Here is a 25433-nt window from a genome sequence, read left to right as displayed (position 1 = left end):
TTTCTACGGATGCATACTTAGTAAGTATATCTAGGATTCTAATGCTATGAATATGTGTGTGCCTGCCTTGTCGAATCATGACCTACATATGTTCTAGAATAGTACTTGTTAATTGCGATTAACATGTGAACCAATTTCTAGGATAAGTAAGATAACGCCAGTACTTACGATGCTTTGTGATGACTCAAACTCTTTTCGTTCTTAACGATTTCTACTTGTTAAATATATGAACACGTCATTCTAGATTGCATGCTAGGAACTAAGTTAAGTTGAAAACGCAATTCTCTTAACATACTACATAAGAAAGAGTAATATATTGAGTTATAACATTGAGCCAACTTGAGCATCTTCATCCTGAAATAAAAGGAATTTGAATGAAACATAACATTTTTGCATGATTATTTGGTGGTGGAGAGCAATTCTCCTAACTCGTTTTTCTTAATTTGTGAACTATTTAAAATTTGTTTCTGTCCTGTTTTTGTTCAATTTAATTTAAATAGCAAATCAACTCCAAAAATCCCAAAAATTTGTAGAAGTGTAGCTCTGTGTGTCTAGTGTCTTCATATAAAATTTCATAGACTTTAGATAAGCGTAAGTTAGTCTAATAATTATTTTTCGGTGGCTGGTCAGTATGGACAGCAGCCCAGTTTTTGTGACGTTTTAAGTAGTTAGATAAAACAATCTTCTGCGGGAAATACCCTTATTTTCATATGCTACAATTGACAAATCTTAGTGTTAATAAGGAAAATCAATAGGACATTTGTGTGCTACTTTGTGGGGTGCATTTAATCCTATCATGAGGCCTTGAAGGATCCTAAATGGGCTGCTGCAATGGATGAGGTAATGATGGCACTACATAAGAATGATACATGGGAGGTAATTGAGCTACCTAAAGGGAAGAAACCAGTTGGGTGTAGATGAGTCTTTATGATCAAATACAAGGCAGACGGATCGGTAGACAGGTATAAAGCAAGGTTAGTAGCAAAAGGCTATACTCAAACTTATGGTGTTGATTATCAGAAGACTTTTTCTCTAGTAGCGAAGATGAATACAGTACGAGTTCTGATTTATTTAGCTGCAAATTTGGATTGGCCACTAAAACAGTTTGATGTGAAAAATGCTTTTCTTCATAGGCACTTAGAAGAAGAGGTATATATGGATTTTCCTCCAAGGTACAATGCCGGAGGGAAAACCAGAGTATGTAGGTTGCGAAAGCCACTCTACGAACTTAAGCAATCGCCTCGTGCGTAGTTTGGTAGATTTACCCAAGTTATGAGGCGGATTGGGTATTATCAAAGCCACTCGGATCATACATTATTTGTGAAACGGGAAAATGGTAAAGTGACAGCCTTAATTATTTATGTGGATGACATGATAATAACAGGTGATGATTAAGAAGAGATGATGAAGCTAGAACAAAACCTCGCTGCCGAGTTCGAGATGAAGAATTTGGGAGATTTGAAATATTTTCTTGGCGTGGAAGTTGCTCGGTCATTTAGAGGTATTTTCTTATCTCAACGTAAATATGTTCTGGATTTATTAAAGGAAACAGGAATGCTGGGATGTAAGCCTGTGGACATTCCTATCGTAAAGAAACATTATTTGGGTATTTATCCAGATCAAGAACTGGTTGACAGAGGTAGATATCAAAGACTAGTGGGGAGGCTGATTTATCTTTCTCACACTCGTCCAAATATTGTCTATGCTGTAAGTGTGGTTAGTCAGTTTATGCAGTCACCAAGTGTGGATCATATGGCGGCAGTAATGAGAATCTTGGGGGATTTACTGATGATGATTGGGCAGGTGATGTGACTGATAGACGGTCTACATCTGGGTATTTTACTTTTGTTGGAGGTAATTTGGTTACGTGGCGAAGAAAGAAGCAGAATGTGGTATCACGGTCTTCTGCCGAAGCCGAGTATAGGGGTATGGCACATGGTGTGTGTGAGATTCTTTGGCTACGAAAGTTACTTTGGAGTCTTGGTTTTAAGTAGAAAGAGGCAATGAAGTTGTATTGTGATAATAAGTCCGCCAAGGAAATAGCCGAGAATCCAGTATAGCATGACATGATTAAGCATGTTGATGTTGATAGACATTTTATCAAAGAAAAGCTGGAGAAAAAGATTATGTCAATACCGTTTGTGAACTCAGAAGAACAACTTGCAGATATCCTTACCCATGTCGTGTGTAGTAGAAGATTTGGTAATTCACTTGTCAAGTTGGGCGTGAGTAATATCTATGCTCCAACTTGAGGGAGAGTATTGGAATAAGTCAATATTTAGAAGAAGGATTGTATGTACTATTTATTCAGAATATGCAATACATGAGAATTAAGCCGTAAAATTCTATTAAACCAACATAGTAAGGGAGGGGGTGGGAGTGGGCATGGGCGGGGACTGGAAACTGGGGAGTTGTTTTTGCATTTTAAAATTTTTTTTTTTAATTTAGTAAAAGATAACCTGGTTAAATTAGAGTTAAATGGTAGTATACATGTCAAATAAATAAAGAATGAGACATAAAAGAGACACCATTTTGAGGACAGCAAACCCAGAGCCTTTTCTTATAAAAATCAGTTTCACGAATTTATACAAAACGTTATTTTTAAAAATGATTTTCGTGCAAGTTTTGCCACATTGTAGAATATTTGGGAGATTTTTAGACCCCCATATATCACTTCCAAGCTACATTAGCATTTTTCATTTACTTATCTGTTTTTAAGTTTATAAATTCATAAAGATACTTCGAAACAATGGTAATATTTTGAGTGAGACATTTATTAACTCGAGTAATTTCAAACGTGTTTAAAGCGACCTTATAAGATCCAAAAGGTGGGCAATATATTTCAAACACAGTGTCTCATTTAGTTTAGGTTCCATCATCAATCAATTGTTTTAAAAATGTACTATTTAGTTCTTTGTCATATCGTTTTCTTCACATGCCATACTAGATATTCGACTGTAGTTTGAGTAAGTATGATATCTATATATACAAATCAGACAATCAGAGTTTGATACTATAATTAACACTATGCTAGTATGCTACACTAGTGTGAATTCAAGATATTAATACCATACTCATGAGTTTAATATACCACATTCATGAGTTTAATATATTTAATATATGAGTTCAATATATTATACTTAAAATTTTTGGCTCACTATAAAAATGTGATTTCTATATGAGTCCAAATTAGTATCACACTCACCTTTTTTAGTCTCCTATGGTAGCATTAGAGCATCTCTAAAGGAGATGTTAAAATGTCCCAAATCACTACTAACAGTCAGAGAATGAGGCAACAATTTTTCCAACTGAAACTGAAATCTAATGTGGCATGATATAGATTGGTAGCCCCCGTCCTTGTTGCCAAAATTGACAACACTTTTTTTAATGATTATTAAATGTATTTTGTTATTTTATTATTGTTTTAATTCATATAATTATTTAATGTAATAAAATAATAGTTTTACCTAGTATATTATATAAAGAGCAAAACTTAAAAGATGTCAAATAACACACGGATTGTCAAATGCATCGGAAAAATAAACATAGATTGTCAAATTTAAGTTTAATATATCGTTTGAGATGCTCTTAAGCGTATCTATTAGTGGTTAGCTGTATTTGACACTTAGATCATCTCTAAAGAAAATCAAATTATAACAGTCAAATTGTAATTGATGTTTGATGCGGCAATCTGAAGTCTTATGTCAAATTATGTACTTCTCCAACCGAATTGTGAAATGTTAATTTTTTATTTAAATAGAGTTTTAAATGATTATAATTATATTAAAAAAACGCTACAACAAAATTTTTATTGGTTGAAATGTTAGTGGAATAAGAGATCAACCATTAAAATTACTTAAAAATAAATTTGACATTGATGTCAAATTTAATTCCTAATCACAAAGCCTTCAGATCTAATCAGTTAATAACACTTCGGTTGGAAAGATTTTTGATATAAAATATACAGTGACATTCCATCTAGAATTTTGACATTTCTTTTGCCATGGCAAACTGACAGCAGACCAATGGAGGGTATCTAGGTAATTTCAAAAAAGCATCATCATCAGCATTGATATTTATGTATATTTCAAAAAGTGCATCATCATCAGCATTGATATTTATGTATATTCATGGCAGCTTGAACTTTACTCTTATTTGTGATTTGTTGCTCTCTCTCTGTCTCTCACTCTCTCCCTCACCTACAAGACAACACTCTGAGTCTATGCCTCAGCAGATATTCAGTTAATGAACCCGGTGGGGTATGAATGAATGAATTGCGTGATTGATAAGTGCTGGGGGTTTGACCAGGTTATATACTAATCTGACAAAATGTTAGAAGCCAGGTGGAGATGGAGGTGGACATTTGCAGCAGCTCTGCTTTCTCTAGTGGTGGTTTGGAGGGCGGAGTCGGCCATAGGAGTGAACTGGGGGAGCGTGTCCTTCCACAAACTCAAGCCTTCCGCGGTGGTGGATCTCTTGAAAGACAACAAGATATCAAAGGTGAAGCTTTTCGATGCCGACCCAGATTCACTTCGGGCTCTCATGGGCAGCGGCATACAGGTCATGGTTGGCATCCCTAATGAGATGTTGGCCGCCTTGAGCTCTTCCACCGACGCCTCTGATTTGTGGGTTCGCCAGAATGTGTCCAGATATATGGTTAAAAATGGTGCCGATATCAGGTGAGGCTGAGGCCCCGCCTCCTCCTCCTCTTCTTCTTCTCCCTTATTCTTCTTTCATTGTGCGTTCACTGCAATTGTTACTGAGAAACGGCAGGAGAATAAAAGGAAACAACTTTATAGTTGTGTAGCTTTCACTTGTTAATAAATGGGAAGTGATATGTTTTTGCCACCCACCATCCCTTGATATTAATTATTGATTTTTCAGCCTAGTTTGTTCATTTTAATCATGACCTTATATCATATTACATTCTCTACCTTGTGAAGAGACGTGCTGACTGTACTATGCTGCCCTGTGAGATATAGGCCAGAAGAAATTGTAACAAAGCTGCTGCTTTATCTCTAATTTCCAACAAGATAGTAGATACTGGCCTGTTAGTTTATTTATTTATTCATATTTTTCAAAGTTTTCCAACAAGATATATCATCTGAGATTAGAGATAAACCAGTTTGTTGCCAAAACTTTGCTTCTTTCCCTTGATCATCATGCTAGCCAATGAATCAAATCTTCCCTCTGCGTCTGTTTATATATTAAGTTTTTAGCTTTTGCATCCATGTTGAAACTTGTTTCCTTGTGATCCATGACAGGTATATTGCAGTAGGAAATGAGCCCTTCCTTTCAAGTTACTCGGGTCAGTTTCAGTCCTATGTCATGCCTGCACTGCTCAATCTACAACAGTCCTTGGCTAAAGTGAATCTTGCAAGCTACGTCAAGTTAGTCGTTCCTTGCAATGCCGATGCTTATGAGTCCTCCCTTCCTTCTCAAGGGGCATTTCGACCTGAACTCACTCAAATTATGACTCAACTTGTTTCGTTTCTCAACTCAAATGGTTCTCCTTTTGTAGTCAATATCTACCCATTTCTAAGTCTCTATGGGAGCTCAGATTTTCCTCAAGACTATGCATTCTTCGAGGGGACTAGCCATCCTGTTACAGATGGGTCGAATGTTTACTCCAATGCATTTGACGGAAACTTTGACACGCTAGTCGCTGCCCTCAGCAAGCTTGGATATGGTGAGATGCCCATAATTATTGGGGAGGTGGGTTGGCCCACGGACGGAGCCATCAATGCAAATCTCACTGCTGCAAGGGTATTCAACCAAGGTCTCATAAATCATGTCCTAAGTAACAGAGGAACCCCTCTAAGACCTGGTGCCCCTCCCGTGGATGTATATATTTTCAGTCTGCATGATGAAGGGGCAAAGAGCACACTTCCAGGAAACTTTGAAAGGCACTGGGGGATCTTTTCCTTTGATGGCCAGGCTAAATATCCGTTGAACCTCGGTTTGGGCGGCAGACGATTAAAAAATGCAAGGAATGTTGAGTATCTCCCGTCTAGGTGGTGTGTGGCAAAGCCATCTGGAGATTTGTCTGATGTGGCGAACCACATGAAACTGGCCTGTAGTGTTGCAGATTGCACCACACTCACCTATGGGGGGTCATGCAACGGAATTGGAGCAAAGGGAAACATCTCGTATGCGTTCAACAGTTACTATCAGCTGCAAATGCAGAATGAACGGAGCTGTGATTTTGACGGGCTTGGTGTGGTCACTTTCCTAGACCCTTCGGTTGGTGAGTGCAGGTTTCTTGTTGGCGTTACTGATACTTCGTCCAGATCTAGATCTAGATCTAAATCTAGATCTAGTACTAGTTCTACTTCTGGTCATCAACTGTACCGGAGGTGGATCATAGTGGGGATGCTGATTTCATGGGGGGTTTGGGTTTTCGTAATGTGAAAAGAGGTTTCACAAGTCGGTTTTTCAGGTCCCCTCTTCTGAAGCAGCTTATTATAATTAAGACTAAGCGTAGGTGATTAAATACTAGTGTAGATTATTCCCACATTTAGCAATAGAGACTATAGAGTGGGGTGGGTCATCACTCCGAGTCTCTGACTCATGGGTGTCTAATTCCGGTATTATCGTCGTGTAAGACATTTGTATTGAATTATCGTTACTTAATTTTTAGTAAAGAAAATAAAGTTGAATGTAATTTGTATTGTAATCTTACATCGGAATGTCACTCTTTTTTTTTCCGCATTACATTACATGCATCCTGCTCAATCAATCCTAGTGACAGCAAGTAGACACACACGCTTGTGATTCAGTGAAGCAATCAAACAACGGCCATCCAATGCCATTGACAATTTGGGACACTGTATTTGGAGATGAAGATGAAGGCTGATTAATCAAGGCGGCCAGATTTTGAACATGTAAGCAGTGCAATCTCCGAGGTGGAAGGGGGCGTTGGAAAGGATGCCGTGGGCTCTTTTGTTGTGGTTGCCGGGATACTAGTACTTGCACAACGATGAGGATTGAGCGAGAAGCATGCCAATCAGTTTTGAGTCTTGAGAAATGATGAACATACCATTTTTAGCCTCTTATACTCCCCTGTTTAATCATGGCCGTTAACTTCGTTTGATTTATTCAATCGAATGCTTAAAAATAAAAAAGGGAACTTTAACGAAAAGCATCAGGTACTGTTCACTTTAACGAAAAACACACATTTTTACACTAAAAAGTCAATCCTGGTACTATTCACTTTACCCTTTATTTTGTCCTTATCATTAAAACTCAAAGTTTTCAAGCCCTTTTCATTAGTTTTCCTAATAAAAAATAAAAATGATGCTTGTGCACCTTTACAAAAAGTGTAAAAGTCATTTTCCTGTATTATAAGCTCAAGGCAAACCCCATCCAAGCTGTTTTGAGTAATTTTCATCATACTTTCCATTGCTAGATGCACCAAAGGAAACCCCTCTTTAATTTATAAAACGTTTATCCTTTTCTTCATAACTTTCTTCTTCCATAAGAAAACAGTCACAAAAACCATCCCCCCTTGCGCATAAAATGAATAAATTTAAGTACGATGCACCAATTGCTTCTTCCTTTCTTTTATGTTTTTTCCTTTTCTTTTATTTTCTTCATTAACTCCGCCTATGTCTTACATGGCCGGTCCCAAGCCCGGATAAAGGAGGAGGGGGAGGGCGTCAGGTAGTCGACAGCCGGCACTCCATGATCACGTCGAATCCTTATGAAAATGAATCCAGAACAAAATCGCGCTAAAGCTAGGGCGTCACCCGTAAGTGGCGCGCTGTGTGGCCCGAGCACAGTGATAAGTGAGCAAGGGTCGCTGTATCTCCATCGGCACCCGGATGCAGTGTTAAATAAGCAAGGGGGCTATAGAAACTTCTTTTCGAACGACTCCACTCAAAGTTGTTTGGGAGCATATGCTCCTATCAACTTTACCCGGAACACACAAAAGAAGTACTTTGATCCTATTAGACGGGGGAGGGTGAAGAAGCTAGGACAGAAGGGTAGAGTTCAAGAGAGCAAAATGCGTTTAGGAACGTGGACTATAGGAACCTTAACGGGAAAATCTATGGAAGTAGTGGAAGTTATGGTGAGGAGAAGGATAAATATTATGTGCCTACAAGAAACTAAGTGGGTTGGTAGTAAGGCAAAGGATCTAGAAAACTCAGGGTTTAAACTTTGGTATTCGGGCACAAATAGAACGAGAAACGGTGTTGGCATCATCGTGGACAAGACCTTAGTACAAGATGTTGTAGATGTCAAGAGGGTAGGAGATAGAATCATGGCAATCAAGATTGTAATAGGACAAGAACTTATCAATGTGATTAGTGCGTACGCACCTCAAGTAGGGTTGGATACGAGTTCAAATGAGAAATTTTGGGAAGATCTTGGAGACTTGGTGCAAGGAATTGCTCAGACGGAGAAGTTATTTATAGGAGGAGATTTAAATGGACACGTGGGCAGGGAGACAGGCAACTATGGAGGTTTTCATGGTGGCCATGGTTTTGGGGAGAGAAACGAGGATGGGGAAGCTATCTTGGATTTTGCAATGGCATATGATCTCTTCTTAGCCAACACCTTCTTTAAGAAGAGAGAAGAACATGTGATCACCTATAAGAGTGGGTCATCAAAAACACAAATAGATTTTCTTCTAATGAGGAAAGGGGATCGTATAACTTGTAAGGATTGTAAAGTTATACCAGGAGAGAGCGTGGCTAATCAACATCGCTTGTTGGTGATGGATGTACATATCAAAAGAGTAAGACAAAAGAACAAGACTTGGAAGTGCCCAAGGACTAGATGGTGGAATCTAAAAGAAGAAAAACAAGCAATTTTCAAAGAGAAGGTAATCACCCAATGTGTGTGGGATAGAGAGGGGGAAGCTAGCCAAATGTGGGATTCCATGGCTAGTTGTATCCGAAAAGTAGCAGAAGAGGTATTAGGAGAGTCCAAGGGCTTTGCCCCACACCAAAAGGAATCTTGGTGGTGGAATGAGGAGGTACAAACAAAGGTGAAGGCTAAGAAGGAATGTTGTAAAGCCTTATACAAGGAGAGGACCGATGAAAATGGTGAAAGGTATAGAAAAGCGAAGCAAGAGGCGAAGAAAGCTGTTAGAGAAGCTAAGTTAGCGGCTTACGACGATATGTATAAACGACTAGATACCAAAGAAGGAGAGTTGGATATCTATAAACTATCTAGAGCAAGGGAAAAGAAGACAAGGGACCTAAACCAAGTGAGGTGCATCAAGGATGAGGATGGAAAGGTTCTTGCTACAGAGAACGCGGTTAAAGACAGATGGAGAGGTTATTTTCATAATCTTTTCAATGAAGGACATGAAATGAGTGCTTCTTTAGGGGAGTTGAGTAACTCAGAAGAGTGTAGAAACTACTCTTTTTATCGTCGAATCCGGAAGGAAGAAGTGGTTGTAGCTTTGAAGAAGATGAAGCATAAAAAAGCAATAGGCCCAGACGATATACCAATCGAAGTGTGGAAACTTTTGGGAGAGACATGTATAACATGGCTCACTGACCTTTTCAATAGGATTTTGAAAACGAAGAAGATGCCAAATGAGTGGCGAACGAGCACTTTGGTGCCTATCTACAAGAATAAGGGCGACGTACAAATTGCATGAACTATAGGGGTATTAAGCTAATGAGTCATACAATGAAGCTCTGGGAGAGAGTCATTGAGCATAGATTGAGACAAGAGACACAGGTTTCAGACAACCAATTCGGGTTCATGCCAGGGCGCTCAACCATGGAGGCAATCTATCTCTTACGAAGATTGATGGAAAGATATAGAGATGGGAAAAAGGATTTACACATGGTCTTTATAGATTTGGAAAAAGCGTATGATAGGGTCCCAAGAGACATTCTTTGAAGGATTTTAGAGAAGAAAGGAGTACGAGTAGCATATATCCAAGCTATAAAGGATATGTATGAAGGAGCAAAGACTGCCGTAAGAACTCATGAAGGACAAACCGAAAGCTTTCCCATAACTGTAGGATTACATCAAGGCTCATCCTTAAGTCCTTACCTTTTTGCGTTGGTAATGGATGAGTTAACAGGACATATTCAAGATGATATTCCTTGGTGTATGCTTTTCGCAGACGATATAGTGTTGATAGATGAAACTCAGGAAGGGGTAAATGCAAAGCTTAACCTTTGGAGAGAAGTGTTGGAATCTAAAGGTCTTCGCCTAAGCTGATCAAAGACAGAATATATGGAGTGCAAGTTCAGTGCAAATGGAGGCCAAAACGAGTTAGGGGTGAGGATCGGAGATCAAGAAATACCAAAGAGCGACCGTTTTCGTTACCTAGGATCTATCTTGCAAAAGAACGGAGAATTAGATGGAGATCTCAACCATAGAATACAAGCTGGATGGATGAAGTGGAAGAGTGCATCCGGTGTGTTGTGTGACCGCCGTATGCCACTGAAGCTCAAGGGAAAATTTTATAGGACGGCAATAAGGCCGGCGATGCTGTATGGCACAGAATGTTAGGCGGTGAAACATCAACACGTACACAAAATGGGTGTAGCGGAGATGAGAATGCTTCGTTGGATGTGTGGGCACACGAGAAAGGATAAGATTAGGAATGAGGATATCCGGGGTAAAGTAGGAGTAGCCAAAATTGAAGGAAAGATGAGAGAAAATCGGTTACGGTGGTTTGGACATGTGCAAAGAAGGCCTACTGACGCTCCGATTAGAAGATGCGACTATGGGACAGAGGTTCAGGGCCGAAGGGGTAGAGGAAGACCTAGGAAAACTTTGGAAGAGACTCTAAGAAAAGACTTAGAGTACTTGGATCTAACGAAGGACATGACACAGGATCGAGCACAATGGCGTTCTAAGATTCATATAGCCGATCCCACTCAGTGACTTGGATTTTCCAAGTCTCAAACCGAGAAGTTTTCCTCACTCGGGAAATTAAGGGAACACTACCCCAACCTACATGCTCCACTCAGAAAGCTTCAACATACAAGCTTCAACAAAAGAAAATTCAAAGAACTTAACGAAGAAGGCTTTGGTGTATTTAACACAATACGTTGAAATGAAGGAAAGCTTATTTATTGATATCCCCGATAAGCTACAAATATGTACATATACATGAGTCAAAATAAACACACAAGAGGGAGCCTTCACAAAGGTTGCTTAGGAGAAGTCTCAGCAGTCGGTAGAGCCCCAGAAAGAGAAGGCATCGGAGGGGGATCATTTGGAGCCTCAGTACTGGACAGAACCCTAGAAGGAGGAGGCATCAGAGGTTGATCATTTGGAGCTTCATTACGTGGTACAGCCCCAGAAGACGAAGGCAATAAATGCATTTGGAACAAACCCACAAATCTCTGATGATCAAGTAAAACCTGACCATCAGTTTCCTTCATCTGATCAAGCTTCCTCTTCATGTTTGTAGCATAGTCATGTGCGAGCCGGTGCAACTGTTTATTCTCATGCTTGAGTCCTCTAATCTCCTGTTTGAGACTCATCACTTCAGCCGCCAATGATTCAACTTGGCGGGTTCGAGCAAATAGGCGTTGGGCCATATTAGACACAGAACCTGCACACTAAACACTGAGAGCCAACGAATCCTTAACAGCTAACTCATCAGACCGTTTGGAAAGTAGTCTGTTATCTTTGGGAGTGAGAAGGTTCCTGGCCACCACCGCAGCGGTCATATCATTCTTCATCACGGAATCCCCAACGGTAAGAGGACCAGTTAGTGAGACGAAGGATGGGCGCCATATGTTGTCTGGAGAAGGCGGGGCTGCCTCTTCAACAAGGTTCAAGTCAAAACGACGGTCGGAGGGGCCAGACATTTTCAAAGGTGTTGAAGAGAGAAGAGGTCGGACAAATCAAGATCTTAGAAGTGCAAGAATGAAGCTTCTACTGGTGGAGATTCAAGTGTGCTTTGGAACTTAATGCCAGCCCCTATAAAAATCTGCACTCGACGGAGCTTCAGAAATCGAAGAGGCGTTTGCTTTCTCAAAAGTTGGGCTGCTTAGAGATCACGAGGGTTGATCTCAGAAATCGAAGAGGCGTTTGCTTTCTCAAAAGTTGGGCTGCTCAAAGACCACGAAGGCCGATCTCAGAAATCGAAGAGGCACTCGCTTTCTCAAAAGCTGGGCTCCCCAGAGACCACGAGGGCCGATCTCAGAAATCGAAGAGGCACCTACTTTTCCAGCCTTGTCAGCAACTGTCACACGCACACTCAGCTTTGCGGAAATTATGGGCATTCTGTCAAAGACTTCTGGGGAAGTAGAAAACACATGAATCTTACTGTTCAATCACCCACTTCCCACACGCAACAATAGCTCATGGGTACCACAGATAACTTTGCCAAAGTTCTCTGCCAAAGTTGAGCACGTGAAGCTTGCAGCTCCCACTACATCGCTTTGACCAACAAGGGTAAAAGAATAGCAAAGAAACAACACTAACAAAGTTTAGACCCATAAATTTTGAAGGTCTAGCTACCATATTATTACCCACAAGGGTAAAGGAACAGTACCACTGCTGGATAATTGGAAAGTCCCTGTGTGTCAACCTCTGTGCTTCGTGGCAAGGTAGACTAGCAAACATGCCCAACCTTTACTCACATTCAAGAAAACACTCCCAATAAGATTGCTTGCTCCAAAATCGAAGAGGCACCGTCCTCCGAATCTAAAGAGCCAGACTCCCAACATGACTACTTTCTTAAAAATCGAAGAGAGGGTAAAGGAACAGTACCATTGCTGGATAATTGGAAAATCCCTGTGTGTCAACCTCTGTGCTTCGTGGCAAGGTAGACTAGCAAACATGCCCAACCTTTACTCACATTCGAGAAAACACTCCCAACAAGATTGCTTGCTCCAAAATCGAAGAGGCACCGCCCTCCGAATCTCGAGAGCCACTCTCCCAACATGATTACTTTCTCAAAAATCGAAGAGACACTGCTCCCCGAATCTCGAGAGCCAGACCCCCAGCATGATTGCTTTCTTAAAAATCGATGAGGCATCGTTCTCCGAATCAATCGAAGAGGCGCTCGCTTTCTCAAAAGCTGGGCTGCTCAGAGACCACGAGGGCCGATCTCAGAAATCGAAGAGGCACCTACTTTTCTAGCCTTGTCAACACCTGTCACACGCACACTCAGCTTTGCAGAAATTATGGGCATTCTGTCGAAGACTTCTGGTGAAGTAGAAAGCACATGAATCTTACTGTTCAATCACCCACTTCCCACACGCAACAATAACTCATGGGTACCACAGATAACTTTGCCAAAGTTCTCTGCCAAAGTTGAGCACGTGAAGCTTGCAGCTCCCACTACATCGCTTTGACCAATAAGGGTAAAAGAATAGCAAAGAAACAGCACTAACAAAGTTTAGACACATAAATTTTGAAGGTCTAGCTACCATATTATTACCCACAAGGGTAAAGGAACAGTACCACTGCTGGATAATTGGAAAGTCCCTGTGTGTCAACCTCTGTGCTTCGTGGCAAGGTAGACTAGCAAACATGCCCAACCTTTACTCACATTCGAGAAAACACTCCCAACAAGATTGCTTGCTCCAAAATCGAAGAGGCACTGTCCTCCGAATCTCGAGAGCCAGACTCCCAACATGACTACTTTCTCAAAATCGAAGAGAGGGTAAAGGAACAGTACCATTGCTGGATAATTGGAAAGTCCCTGTGTGTCAACCTTTGTGCTTCGTGGCAAGGTAGACTAGCAAACATGTCCAACCTTTACTCACATTCGAGACAACACTCCCAACAAGATTGCTTGCTCCAAAATCGAAGAGGCACCGCCCTCCGAATCTCGAGAGCCAAACTCCCAACATGATTACTTCCTCAAAAATCGAAGAGACACTGCTCTCCGAATCTCGAGAGTCAGACCCCCATCATGATTGCTTTCTCAAAACTCGAAGAGGCATCGTTCTCCGAATCTCGAGAGCCAGATACCACAGACCACTTTTTCAAAGTGCTCTGACAGAGTTAAAACATGTGAAACTGGCAGCTCCCACTACCGTGCTATGACCAAGCAGGGTAAAGGAATAGCATTACTACTTGTTGTTAGGGAGACTCCTATATATGTCGACCTCCATCCCCAACGGACAGGCAGACCTGCAAAAATGCTCAACCCTTCATCATATCTGAGAGGGCACTCCCAACGAAGCCTTTCGAAATATTCAGCTTTCTTTCCCCCCGATAATACCTCTGCAAACAAGCTATACTAGAGCAAGAATATCTCATATCATCAGGGTTAAAAGCAAGAGTATCCCATATCATGCTTTTTCCCTGTCTTTTCTTTTGGCCTTGTTTTTACCTGCAAGACAAGGAGAAAGAGAGCAATCAGTCAGCACTTGGAATCAAGCTTCCAGCCAGGAACTGACTGCCTGGAACCCCTTACCTGATTACTTACCTGGCATTGCTCTCGAGTACTCATCTTCAACATCTTATGTTTCCAGGGAAGATTCCGCATCTGCTTGAGGAACAGATAGGGCAAGTGCGAAGGATACAAGGAAGCATGTGGAGACAAGCGTAACAGCACACGTGCCGATACATCCATTACTCTGTCAAAAGCAAAAGTATCCCATATCAGCAGGGTGGAACGTACTCTAGATTTGATGGACTTGTTTTGACCCTCAAATTCTTCAGTCGGCCTTATACTCTGGAGGAAACCAGAAAACCCTCAAGCTCAGTTCAAGAATAAGCCTGTGGAAAGTTACTTCTTCAAAAGCAAAAGTATCTCATATCATCTCTTCTCATTTTTCTTCTCTTTATCCTTCATGCTGCTGCAAGATGGGGAAAAGGTGAACAATCAGTCGGAGCTCTAATTGCTTACCTTGTTTGTCACCTCTTTCAGCAGACCCCCTAGCTCGGCGACTTGGGGGACTCCTACTACATGGTTTGTATCGCGCTTGACCAAGCCTGAAACTACAAGTAAGCTTCAAGTGAAATTGATACATTACCTTGTGCATCTCCACCAGTTAAAGATACCACCCCTGGATGGAGGAAGAGTACTTCCAGAGAAGATGCCACATCTACCTATGAGACAGATAAGACAAGTCAAGACGACACCACACTCCGATACTTAGAAGTTTCGTGATTACGAGATCATTCTCCCACAATATTTCCTAATGTCATTTGTACTAAATCATTCACTTGTACTCACTAAAGGAGAGCTTGAACCTATGTACTTGTGTAAACCCTTCACAATTAATGAGAACTCTTCTATTCCGTGGACGTAGCCAATCTGGGTGAACCACGTACATCTTGTGTTTGCTTTCCTATCTCTATCCATTTATATACTTATCCACACTAATGACCAGAGCAATCTAGCGAAGATCACAAAAAGCGATCGTTTTCGCTACCTAGGATCTATCTTGCAAGAGAACGGAGAATTAAATGGAGATCTCAACCATAGAATACGAGCTGGATAGAAAGAGTGCATCCGGCGTGTTGTGTGACCGTCGTAGGCCACTGAAGCTCAAGGGAAAATTTTATAGGACGGCAATAAGGCCAGCGATGTTGTATGGCACAGAATGTTGGGTGGTGAAGCATCAACACGTACACAAAATGGGTGTAGCGGAGATGAGGATGCTTCGTGGGATGTGTGGGCACACGAGAAAGGATAAGATTGGGAATGAGGATATCCGAGGTAAAGTAGGAGTAGCCGAAATTGTAGGAAAGATGAGAGAAAATCGGCTCCGGTGATTTGGACATGTGCAAAGAAGGCCGACTGACGCTCCGGTTTGAAGATGTGACTACGGGATAGAGGTTCAGGGCCGAAGGGGTAGAGGAAGACCTAGGAAAACTTTGGAAGAGACTCTAAGAAAAGACTTAGAGTACTTGGATCTAACGGATGACATGACACAAAACCGAGCGCAATGGCGTTCTAGGATTCATATAGCCGACCCCACTTAGTGGGAAAATGCTTTGTTGTTGTTGTTGTTGTTGTTGTTTTATTTTCTTCATTCCGTCAGGAAATCAGGCAACGATCTCTCTCAACTTGTATTCATATAAAACTCAATCAATTATCCAGTGAACTTCATATTCATCAAGCACAAAATAGAAGAAAACTACTGCTGAGAACCGAATCTAAGGAGAGGCTATGAAAGGGATTTCTGCAGCATCTCAAATTCCATCAAGGCCATTTACAAAATCCAACGACCATTAACAAGTACGATAACAAGGATGATTGTAGGTCCTGGTGTGTGCTGCCATGAAAAGTCCACAATGCAAAATCCCTCCATACTAGTGCTATTTGCATCTAGCAATCTGTACCAGTTTACATAATACCCAACTAATCATTCCGCATATAAGGCAGGAAGACATGGCTATTTAAGCTTAAGATGAAAAATTAATATATCTTACTGGGGATTCTCAGATAAAGAGTGATCTTATGTTGCCCTTTTAAACCTAGTCAGCTCACTTAAAACATCTTTTAGTGGTTGGCTGAGCGTGCTTCTCTTAGCCTGGAAGGAAAACATATATGTATATAAACTAGCAGCTTGAAGTGATTTCGAAAGCAAAGATAGTATAGGAATTAGTCAAGGCAAAGTTGGCAACCCCAAATAGCTTCGGGAAAGCATTCTTGAAACACAGATACAGATAAACAGTCTGGAAGGCAGAAAACCAAGAAGTCAATTTTCAGTAGCTTAACAGTTCCATTGGGAACCTAATAGTTCCAACATCATAAAACGCAGCCAGAAAGAAACTCGTATTCGTGGAAATGAAAAAAATCAAAGAGATCAGCAAAAGGGGATTTAAGAGTACTAGCCCTCATGGATCAGAAAATAATATCATTCGCATAAGAGAAATTGGAGCATTGGTCCCCAACTTTAGTCAAAAGGCAGCTTTGGTTCACGAATTAAAAATCTGTGAGTGTTGATCCATGAACTTATCACAATGTGGAGCACTGGTCCTTTTGGGTAATCCCGTTAGAACTTCCATCCTTTATTTCCCCCTTTAAACCTTTTATATTGGATGAAAGTTCAAACGGAGTTCCCCAAAAGGACCATCGCTCCATAGTGTGCGAAGTTCAAGGGCCAATACTCACAGATTTTAGTTTAGGGACCAAAACTCCAATTGGGAAAAAGTCCAAGGATCAATGCTCCAACATTCTCTTTCCACAATGGCAAGTTTACTTACATGGAATGGGTATGGAATTATTCCCAATCTTGACTTCCTGGTGTTTACTAAAACATGGGTTTTGGACTATTCCAATTCCAAAATTCCCGTGTGTTAGTAACAAACATGGAATAAAAAAGAGTATGGGTCCCACCATACAATCTGTAATCCAATGCCTAAAAAAATCAGAATCGGATCGATTAGGAGGGGCCAGTTGACCCCATACCCATCCATTCTTTCCTTTCCCCAATTCATGACTTTCTCCATTCAAAGTGAGTAACATGCAAATAGATTGGAGATTATCAATTTTTGAATAGTAATTAATCCAAGAAGTGAATACCACATATTCCCCTGACAAAATCCAAAACAGAATTGAGTTATCCCTGACTAGAACTAAAATTGAAATAGAAAAGAAAATCTTGTATGTTTAAACTACAATTTCTAACTAGATCCTTCAATTTCGCCCAAAACAGAAAAATGCATGGGTTTAATTATGAACAATATCATACCTTCAAGGATGGTACTAAAGCAAAAACTTCATCGGTGGTTTCTGGACAAACATTGGCAATCACACATACCTGTGGCAAAAAATTAAAATCAGAGACCAGTCCTTAAATTTTAAGAACTAATACCGAAGGTTGAGATTGTAACCTCTCCATCTTTGACACCATATTTTTTTAGAGTCCTGATATTCAAGTTAAGGGTTCAAACACAGGGAAAGTATTTATATACGCACACATATAAAAATCAAGGAACAAATCAAGCATACTCAAACATGCATACACACACACACCCACCCAGGCAGAGCACATCAAGGATACTCAAGAACGTGTCTCCCAGATTGGGGATGTGTATAACGGCTGGTGCTGTTGGCATACTGCAGTCCCTTGTCGAATGATCTGAAAACAAAACCATTTAGGACACTTCATATACAGAAAATTAACATCAACTGCTATAATAAACCATTTTCTCAATCACCCTTCTTTCTTTCAGATGATAGAACTTGATTCTTACACAGGGATTTTAATAGTAGGATCTTTAGACAACATGACCATCTGCTCCTGGATGCCTTGTAATATATCGGCAGCCTCACAATCCATCATACATTTGACACTCTTCGGAAGTTCTGCAATTAACAACAAAACTGACAATATTATAGTGCTTAACTAAAAAGATTATTTTAAATTTCTAAGCTTCACTCTTATCGTAAGTATTTGATATACAAAATATCAAACACATGACACTTAGTGCTGAGATGCTAAAGTAGTCACTGTATATTTTTAGTAAGTAAACATCGCATGTTTGTAACAGAAAAATGCTCATATGGCCAAGAAAAGTGCTCACCCTGCTCAATTTTGAGCTCCAGTGGCTGTGGTTCTTTCTTTTTAGCATTTGCGATTGTGTCTCCTTTTCCCCCCTTGCCCCAATCAGCTTAAAAATCACAGTTTGCAAAGGAAAGAGAGAAATAAAATGAAATTCAGATCATTGACTTCAGATATACAAGTGATGAAACTGGAAATTCAGAATAATTCGGAATTTCAAATAATATTAAACCTTTCCCTGAAGCAGCAGCTGGGCGATAAAATTTTGACGAAAAGTTTGATTTGGGTTCCCGGGAACCTATACATGCATGAGTCATGACACACAAGACCCAGTGACTATAATATGAGACTAAGTTAAATAGGAAAAAAATAGAGATTACAGAAACTGTACCTTCAGAATCGAACTGAACTCGTCTTCCCTTCTTGGACTTTGTCGAGCTATCATCCTTACCTACACAAACAGATGGGATGCGATTACCTCATTTCTTTTACAAACAAAAAACACCCAGATACAAAAATGTCAACAAAGTCAAGAAAAAGCAGACCATCCTTTGAGCTAGGAGGGGTAGATTTCAGCGAAGGTTTAGGCAAAGAAAACCCCTTTCCTCCTTTCTCCGACATCTCCACCACTGGATGTTGCAAATTAACACCCTTTTCACACCACCGTAGTATTCACTCTGTAAAATTAAAACCTCACAGGGTTAAAAATTAAAAATTAAAAATTAAAAATTAAATGAAGAGCAAGAGAGAGAAAGAACCCTAATCCAATCCAACCAAAAAGGAAAACCCACAATTCAAACAGAATCCCTGCAAGTGTACCACCAGGGAGGGAGGGAGGAAGGGAGGAGCCAGCGGAGGAAGTCACCGGCGGGAAGGGGAAGACCAGGAAGTGGCTTCAGAAGTGCTAAACTCTTTAATCCGGGGGTTTGAATTGTTGACTGATTTGTCTTCTTCGCAGGCTATGTGTTTAGGTCATCTTCAGCCGTACGAGGGTGAAAAGCCTACAAAAAATTAATATTTTAATAAATAATGTCATGTGATATTTTATATCATCTTTAATTGAGAGAGCCAAAGAGTCATATGCCAAACATAGTCATTTAATAAAAAACCATCTCCAAGGAGGCCATATGCCAAACATAATTTATTATTTTAATTAAATTAATATAGTTATTTAAATTAAACTATCATGTTAAATTTAAAAATTACAACTTAAACTTAAAGACTACAACTTCAATTTAAAGACTACACTAACTTAAATCTAAAAACTACAACTTAAATATTAAGGAATACAACAACTTCAATTTAAAGATTATAATCATCATCTTCATCCGCTATTGTAGGAGTATAGTCGGAAATAAATAACTCTTGTTAGGCCATAATTTCCCTGTTTTTCCTATCAAAATATGTCTTATTCATTTGAGTGTAATTCAAAGTGTTCATTTGCATGTTCCTATCATCCATCTCTTCTTGTTTTTGTTTTGCCCATTCTTCGGGCCTATGATTCCTTTTTTCCGCGGCAAGGGCATTTTGCTCCAATATTAATCGCATTGAGGCTGCCATTTCTTGTTGAAAGGCTAAATCATCATTTGCCTTACTCTTTTCCTTCAATTTTCAGGCCTTATTTCGTCTCATAGCCCTAGGTATGAAAGATTTGCCCAGAGAATGATTTTCTACCCTTGTTTCTTGAATGATAGGAGATCCTTGTTCATCCCCAACTGCATTTGAGGAAACATTTCCGAACACCGACGTATGACCAAATCTTTCTTGAGGTGGATCTTGAAATAACACCCACCTTTTACAAATTTCTCAACAATCGTGATGACTAAAGGGTTTCGAGTTGTTTTCCATATACAATTCCTCCGTTTGGCGTACCTAGAAAATATAATTATAACAATTAAAGGAAATTAATTTATGAAACTAAATGTAATATAATTAAACATTTAAAACAATTTATGCAAATACGTACTTCGTCGAGTAATTGGATCCGCTTTCATGTCTGCTTTCAACCTTTACCACTGCTTGATGCCATTTATTCAAACTTGGATGAAGATGTTTTTTTCATCTTGAAGAATAACTCTCGTGGTTTCGGGGATTCGGTGGAGTGGTGCCTTCGTAGAACTCATACTACTTTTTGGACGTACGAGTCCAAACACCTTCACTTGTTTGAGAACTCCTCTTGACATTATCTTCCAAGACTCATCTATAAGCCCTGCAAAGAACTTCATCTTCTTTTCGGGTCTAAGCCCTTCCTTTCATTGCAGATGTGGCCATTTGAAAATTATTAAAAGAAAAATTGAAGGAAATATTATTGGAAAAGGTAAGAGAATAGAATGTGAAAATTTTAAATAAAATGAGGTAAGATGGTATGATATGGTGAAAATTATGTGGGAAATGGTGTAGGAATGACTTAGGTATTTATACGAAAAAAAATTAGAATTTTTTTTTAATTCGTCCTGAAAAAATAAAAAATTCAAATGCAACGGTAACCTGAAGTCCGCATGATGTCAACAAGCCGTTGCTACCTGGTGTCATGCTAACGCTAAGTTACCGTTGGAATTCAAATGTTAGGGTGGGACTGGGGCTAGCTGGCTAGCTGGATAAGGCCAGCCCACATGCCTGATTTCACATTTTTGGCTCGATGGGCCCACAAGCCATTTGCCTAACCTTAGGTTAGAGACCGTTTTCATGTTATTTCGAGCTATTTTTAGTCCTATGGCCCTTTGGCCGGATCGGTTGGAGATGACCTTACTACCTGGTTTTCACCCTGCATTGTGTCCTCAGCAAAAGCCAGACGTATGTAGCGTATTGATTGCCATGCCAACCATGCCATACCTAGTTGGTGCCAACGATAATGGTACGGTATTGTATCGTACCGAAATTTCATGATACGGTATTGGTAATGAATACCATTATTACGGTATTACCGTCCTATATCAAAAATATAATATATAATTTATAAATTATATAATATATAATTAATATATATATATATATATATATATATATATATATTTATAGTATTCCAATAATTTGAAAATAAAAGGGAAATTTGTAAAAATAACCAAAATTTAGACCCCATATAGAATTTTAACCACAATTTTAAACTTATAATAATTATAACCAAAAGTTAATATAAAAGTACTAAAATACCCCTAATGACTAAAACCTTCCTCATTTGCTGCTTTTAACTGTGAAAAAATCGAGCTTAAAAAAAAAAAAAAAAAAAAAAAAAAAGCTCCAAAATTCCCAGTCCCCAGATCGCCAATTTAGGTTCAACTTTCTTCATTTTGGCACCATTTGTAAATCCTCAAATTACTTTCTGTTGATGCACAAAACCGGGGGGGTCTTGGAACAACGTAAATCCGACCGTGAATCTGCAAGAAAGTAAAGAACACAAGATGTATCATGGTTCACCCCAATGTTTGGGCTACGTCCACACTGATATTGTATTTCTCTGAGAGGATTGTGATGGAGAGAGCCTCTGTAATATGAGAGCGAGGCTTTGAGAGGGTGAGAGTCAGGCCTCATAATTGACCTCCCTTAATGAGGAGAATGAAGGGTCCTTTTATAGAATAAGGGCTCCTCACTTATTACATACTTACATTTGAGTCCTCCTAGTATTTATACGAGATCTAAATACGGAGGCCCTAAGTATGGTATAAACAGTAGTCCTCCAAGTCTTCAGTCAAGAGAGTCTTTTAGCTTGAGACTTGAAATTCAATCCATGTGTGGGCCGAAATAACTAGATGTCATCTAGGACTGATACTCGATATGAGGCGGTGCTCAATTTGAAATGATGCTTAACTAAAAGTAGCACATGTTACAAGGCTGCTTTGCTTGTGACTTATGTTGTCTTGGTTGGCTCGGCTTGTGGTGTTGAAGGTGAGGGAGACCCTTTTATAGAATAAGGGATCGCTCTTCAATACATAAATGATGGGCTAGAGTTGAAGCTCGCGGCGAGGCGGTTGCTCAGTAGGCGGCAATGCTCTCTAATGATGGTGAGGGAGTCATTTTTATAGAATAATGGCTCGCTCATTAATACATAAGTGATGGGTTAAGAGTGATGCTCGCGTCGAGGCGGTTGCTCAGTAGGTGACGATGCTCTCTAATGATGGTGAGGGAGTCCCTTTTTATAGGATAAATGCTCGCTCCTCAATACATAAGTGATGGGTGCTCTCTAATGAAAGTGAGAGAGTCCATTTTATAGAATAAGGGTTCGCTCATCAGTACATAAATAATGGGCTAAGTCCCTCCAGTATTTTTCATGTGGCCCAGTTGAGGCCCAATATATGGTACATAATGTAGTTCCCCAAGTCTTCGGTCAATAGAGTCTGTTGCCTGGAAACTTCAAATTGAATCCATGTATGGGCCGAAGTGGCGGTTGTTTGGAGGTGGTATTTATATACCCTGCACTGAAGCTTTGTAGGTGAAGCTTTTCAAGTGAAGCTTTTAAAGCTGGAGCTTTATAAATGAAGCTTTTGAAGCTGGAGCTCTGTAAATGAAGTTTTCGAAGCTGATTGACATGAGTGATGCTCATGAATGTTTATGTTGATTAACATGAGTGATGCTCATGGATGTTAACATGAGTGATGCTCATGAATGTTAACATGAATGATGGTCATGAATGTTTATGTATGATTGACATGAATGATGCTCATAAATGTTTATGTATGATTGACATGAGTGATGCTCATGTATAATTTTATAGTACTGGACGTACTTTTGATCACCTGGTTGGTGATAATAGCGGCAGGCTGCCGAATAATTTTGGAGTACTGGCGTACTTTTGATCACCTGGTTGGTGGTAATAGCGGCAGGCTGCCGAATAATTTTTTGTAGTACTAGACGTACTTTTGATCACCTGGTTGGTGGTAATAGCGGCAGGCTGCCGAATAATTTTTTGTAGTACTGGACGTACTTTTGATCACCTGGTTGGTGATAATAGAGGGTCTGGCTCTTTTGGGCAGGGCCTTTGCCTTTCATATAACATTTTAGCCCATTATTTTGGGCTTGTACAGATGTCTCCGAAAAGATAAGAAAAATAAATCACATCATTCAAAAACAAGAAAAGTAAATCTTATCATTCTGGTGGGGTGTTTATACCTTGCTTTTGCAGTGTGTGTGTTTATTCCTTGCTTTTGCTTTTGTTTCCTACAGCTCATTTGATTGCTTTTGCCTTTCCTCTGTACCTTTATTGCTTTTGTTTTTGTTTTTGCTCTTACTTTCTCTTTTCACTTTCTCAGAAGATGATTTCACATGGCTTTCTTCTTTTGCTTTCTCAGAAATCAGAAAATGATTTCAAAACCGCGAGCACATGGCTTTCTCATTTTGCTTTCTCAGAAAACGATTTCACATGGCTTTCTCATTTTGCTTTCTCATAAAATGATTTCACATGCATGAAAACGCCATCACCGACAAGAAATTTACAAAGCAAGTCTGGGACTTGCTCTGCGACCGATGTGGATGTTGGTGGTGATGGCTTTGGATGGTGCGATTGGAGAGAGGTCAGTCGACGGAAGAGAGAGAGATGCACAACTGACAGAAGTGAGCTTGGTCGGTGGCTTTCGCGTCTCTGTCCTTGGCTTGCTGTTTCGAACCCGAGGTGACCATCCAGTCACATACAAATTATTCCCCCGGTTCTGCACAGACGGACTTCTTGACATGTATCTCGACCTTGAAACAGACCTCGAAAGGGAACCACTGTATCGTTTCGGGGATGGAGAGTAGGAATACCTTGACCTTCTGGGGTACGACATCGTAGCAATCGCAGGCAAAGATTAATCACTCTTCACTTTCCGAAATCAACGATCAATCTCTCGCATTCTCTCTCCTATTTCTTTCTCTCCTCACGCTCTGTGATGATGGTTGATCTGATCGCACACGGATTGAAGGCGGTTAATGCGGCGAGCGATGGCTACGATTTGGCAGCCGGCTTTAGCCAAGTCTAAGCACAACTCGCGACCGAGGCCAGAGGAAGGGCCGATGACCATGACAACTTTGCCGTTAAGGTGGCTCCAAGGCTCCAGGTGGGGGCGGGGATTATGAATCGTCTCCCATACGGAGTTCTAGTAAGTTCGCATCTGTCATCTTTTGATCTTTCAACATCTGGCACAGTGATCATAGTCGGATCCAAAGCGCGTTGATTCGCAGCCAGGTTTTCAATGGCGGGCGGTGCTGGGCCGGGTTATGAGCCAGGATTGGGTTCAACAGTGGCGTGAAAATAAGACAGGAAATAGACCTTCATAAATGTCTCTGCAGTGGAAGAGGTTGCATCTGCTGCTCCATCACCTTGGCCGGCAGTAGTGGGTGTGACGCCGTCATACCCCAGTTCATGCTAATGGATCCGTAGGTGGAGACGGGGGTCGCCAGGAGGAACATGAGTGTGCAGATATTTGGGGGTATTTTCTGGGTTTTTGTAACCGTTTGTTTGGGTTTTTCTAGGAAGTGATTGGAAAAACTGTGATATATCTAAAATCAGATTTGGGTGTTTTGATTTGTTTGGTAGATGAAAATGGAGATCCGTAGGCGTTTTGGATTTTTTGCAGATCCACGGTGGACAGTGGTTGTGATGAAAAAAATGGGAAAGAACTGACATAGCTTTTCGTGTCGATTCCCACAGATGGCACCAAATGTTGATGCACAAAATCGGAGGGGTCTTGGAACAACTTAAATCCGACCGTGAATCTGCAAGAAAGTAAAGAATACAAGATGTATCGTGGTTCACCCTAATATTTGGGTTACGTCTACACTGATATTGTATTTCTCTGAGAGGATTGTGAGGGAGAGAGCCTCTGTAATGTGAGAGCGAGGCTTTGAGAGGGTGAGAGTCAAGCCTAAGAATTGACCTCCCTTAATGAGGAGAGTGAGGGGTCCTTTTATAGAATAAGGGCTCCTCACTTGTTACATATTTGCCCCTTCATTTATTACATAATTACATTTGAGTCCTTCGAGTATTTATACGAGATCTAAATACGGATGCCCTAAGTATGGTACAAACACTTTCCATCTTGGAATCTGATGAAACAAATA

General features: G+C 40.2%; 2 protein-coding genes across 7 annotated transcripts; one reads left to right on the top strand and one right to left on the bottom strand.

Annotated features, from left to right (window-relative positions):
- The first annotated feature begins 4105 nt into the window (after positions 1–4105).
- Positions 4106–6681, top strand: LOC114825050 (glucan endo-1,3-beta-glucosidase 5-like). Its single transcript, XM_029103373.2, has 2 exons — positions 4106–4679; positions 5265–6681. Exons 1-2 carry the CDS (start codon positions 4330–4332, stop codon positions 6409–6411), a joined length of 1497 nt encoding a protein of 498 aa, XP_028959206.1. The 5' UTR covers positions 4106–4329; the 3' UTR covers positions 6412–6681.
- Positions 6583–19435, bottom strand: LOC114825051 (DNA-directed RNA polymerases IV and V subunit 4-like). Of its 6 annotated transcripts, none has more exons than XM_029103376.2 (12): positions 19196–19435; positions 18950–19081; positions 18796–18855; positions 18637–18702; positions 18427–18513; positions 18097–18208; positions 17904–17981; positions 17734–17767; positions 17592–17660; positions 16522–16572; positions 16327–16427; positions 6819–7062 (listed from the first exon to the last, which is right to left on the bottom strand). In XM_029103376.2, the coding sequence occupies exons 2-11, from the start codon at positions 19023–19025 to the stop codon at positions 16353–16355; spliced, it is 708 nt and encodes a 235-aa protein (XP_028959209.1). In that variant the 5' UTR covers positions 19026–19081; positions 19196–19435; the 3' UTR covers positions 6819–7062; positions 16327–16352. The 6 variants fall into 6 exon arrangements, with proteins under 6 accessions (XP_028959213.1, XP_028959209.1, XP_028959207.1 ...); XM_029103374.2 differs by lacking the exon at positions 6819–7062 and adding an exon at positions 15953–16230; XM_029103377.2 differs by lacking the exon at positions 6819–7062 and adding an exon at positions 15953–16230 and having other exon boundaries at positions 19163–19279.
- Between the last annotated feature and the right edge of the window lie 5998 nt (positions 19436–25433).

The sequence above is a fragment of the Malus domestica genome, chromosome 05 (genome assembly GCF_042453785.1).
Source record: "Malus domestica chromosome 05, GDT2T_hap1".
NCBI classification, from domain to species: domain Eukaryota; kingdom Viridiplantae; phylum Streptophyta; class Magnoliopsida; order Rosales; family Rosaceae; genus Malus; species Malus domestica.
Note: the sequence above shows the minus strand (reverse complement) of the source record. Positions and strands in the feature narration are given on the sequence as shown.

Excerpts from the sequence above, each read along its gene's own strand:
- LOC114825050 (XM_029103373.2), top strand. The coding sequence starts at position 4,330 with ATGTTAGAAGCCAGGTGGAGATGGAGGTGGACATTTGCAGCAGCTCTG. Across the intron at positions 4,680-5,264 it reads AAAAATGGTGCCGATATCAG|GTATATTGCAGTAGGAAATG; the intron begins GTGAGGCTGAGG and ends GATCCATGACAG.
- LOC114825051 (XM_029103376.2), bottom strand. The coding sequence starts at position 19,025 with ATGTCGGAGAAAGGAGGAAAGGGGTTTTCTTTGCCTAAACCTTCGCTG. Across the intron at positions 17,768-17,903 it reads TCTGGGAGACACGTTCTTGA|GACTCTAAAAAAATATGGTG; the intron begins GTATCCTTGATG and ends CTTGAATATCAG. Across the intron at positions 17,661-17,733 it reads ATGGTGTCAAAGATGGAGAG|GTATGTGTGATTGCCAATGT; the intron begins GTTACAATCTCA and ends TTTTTGCCACAG.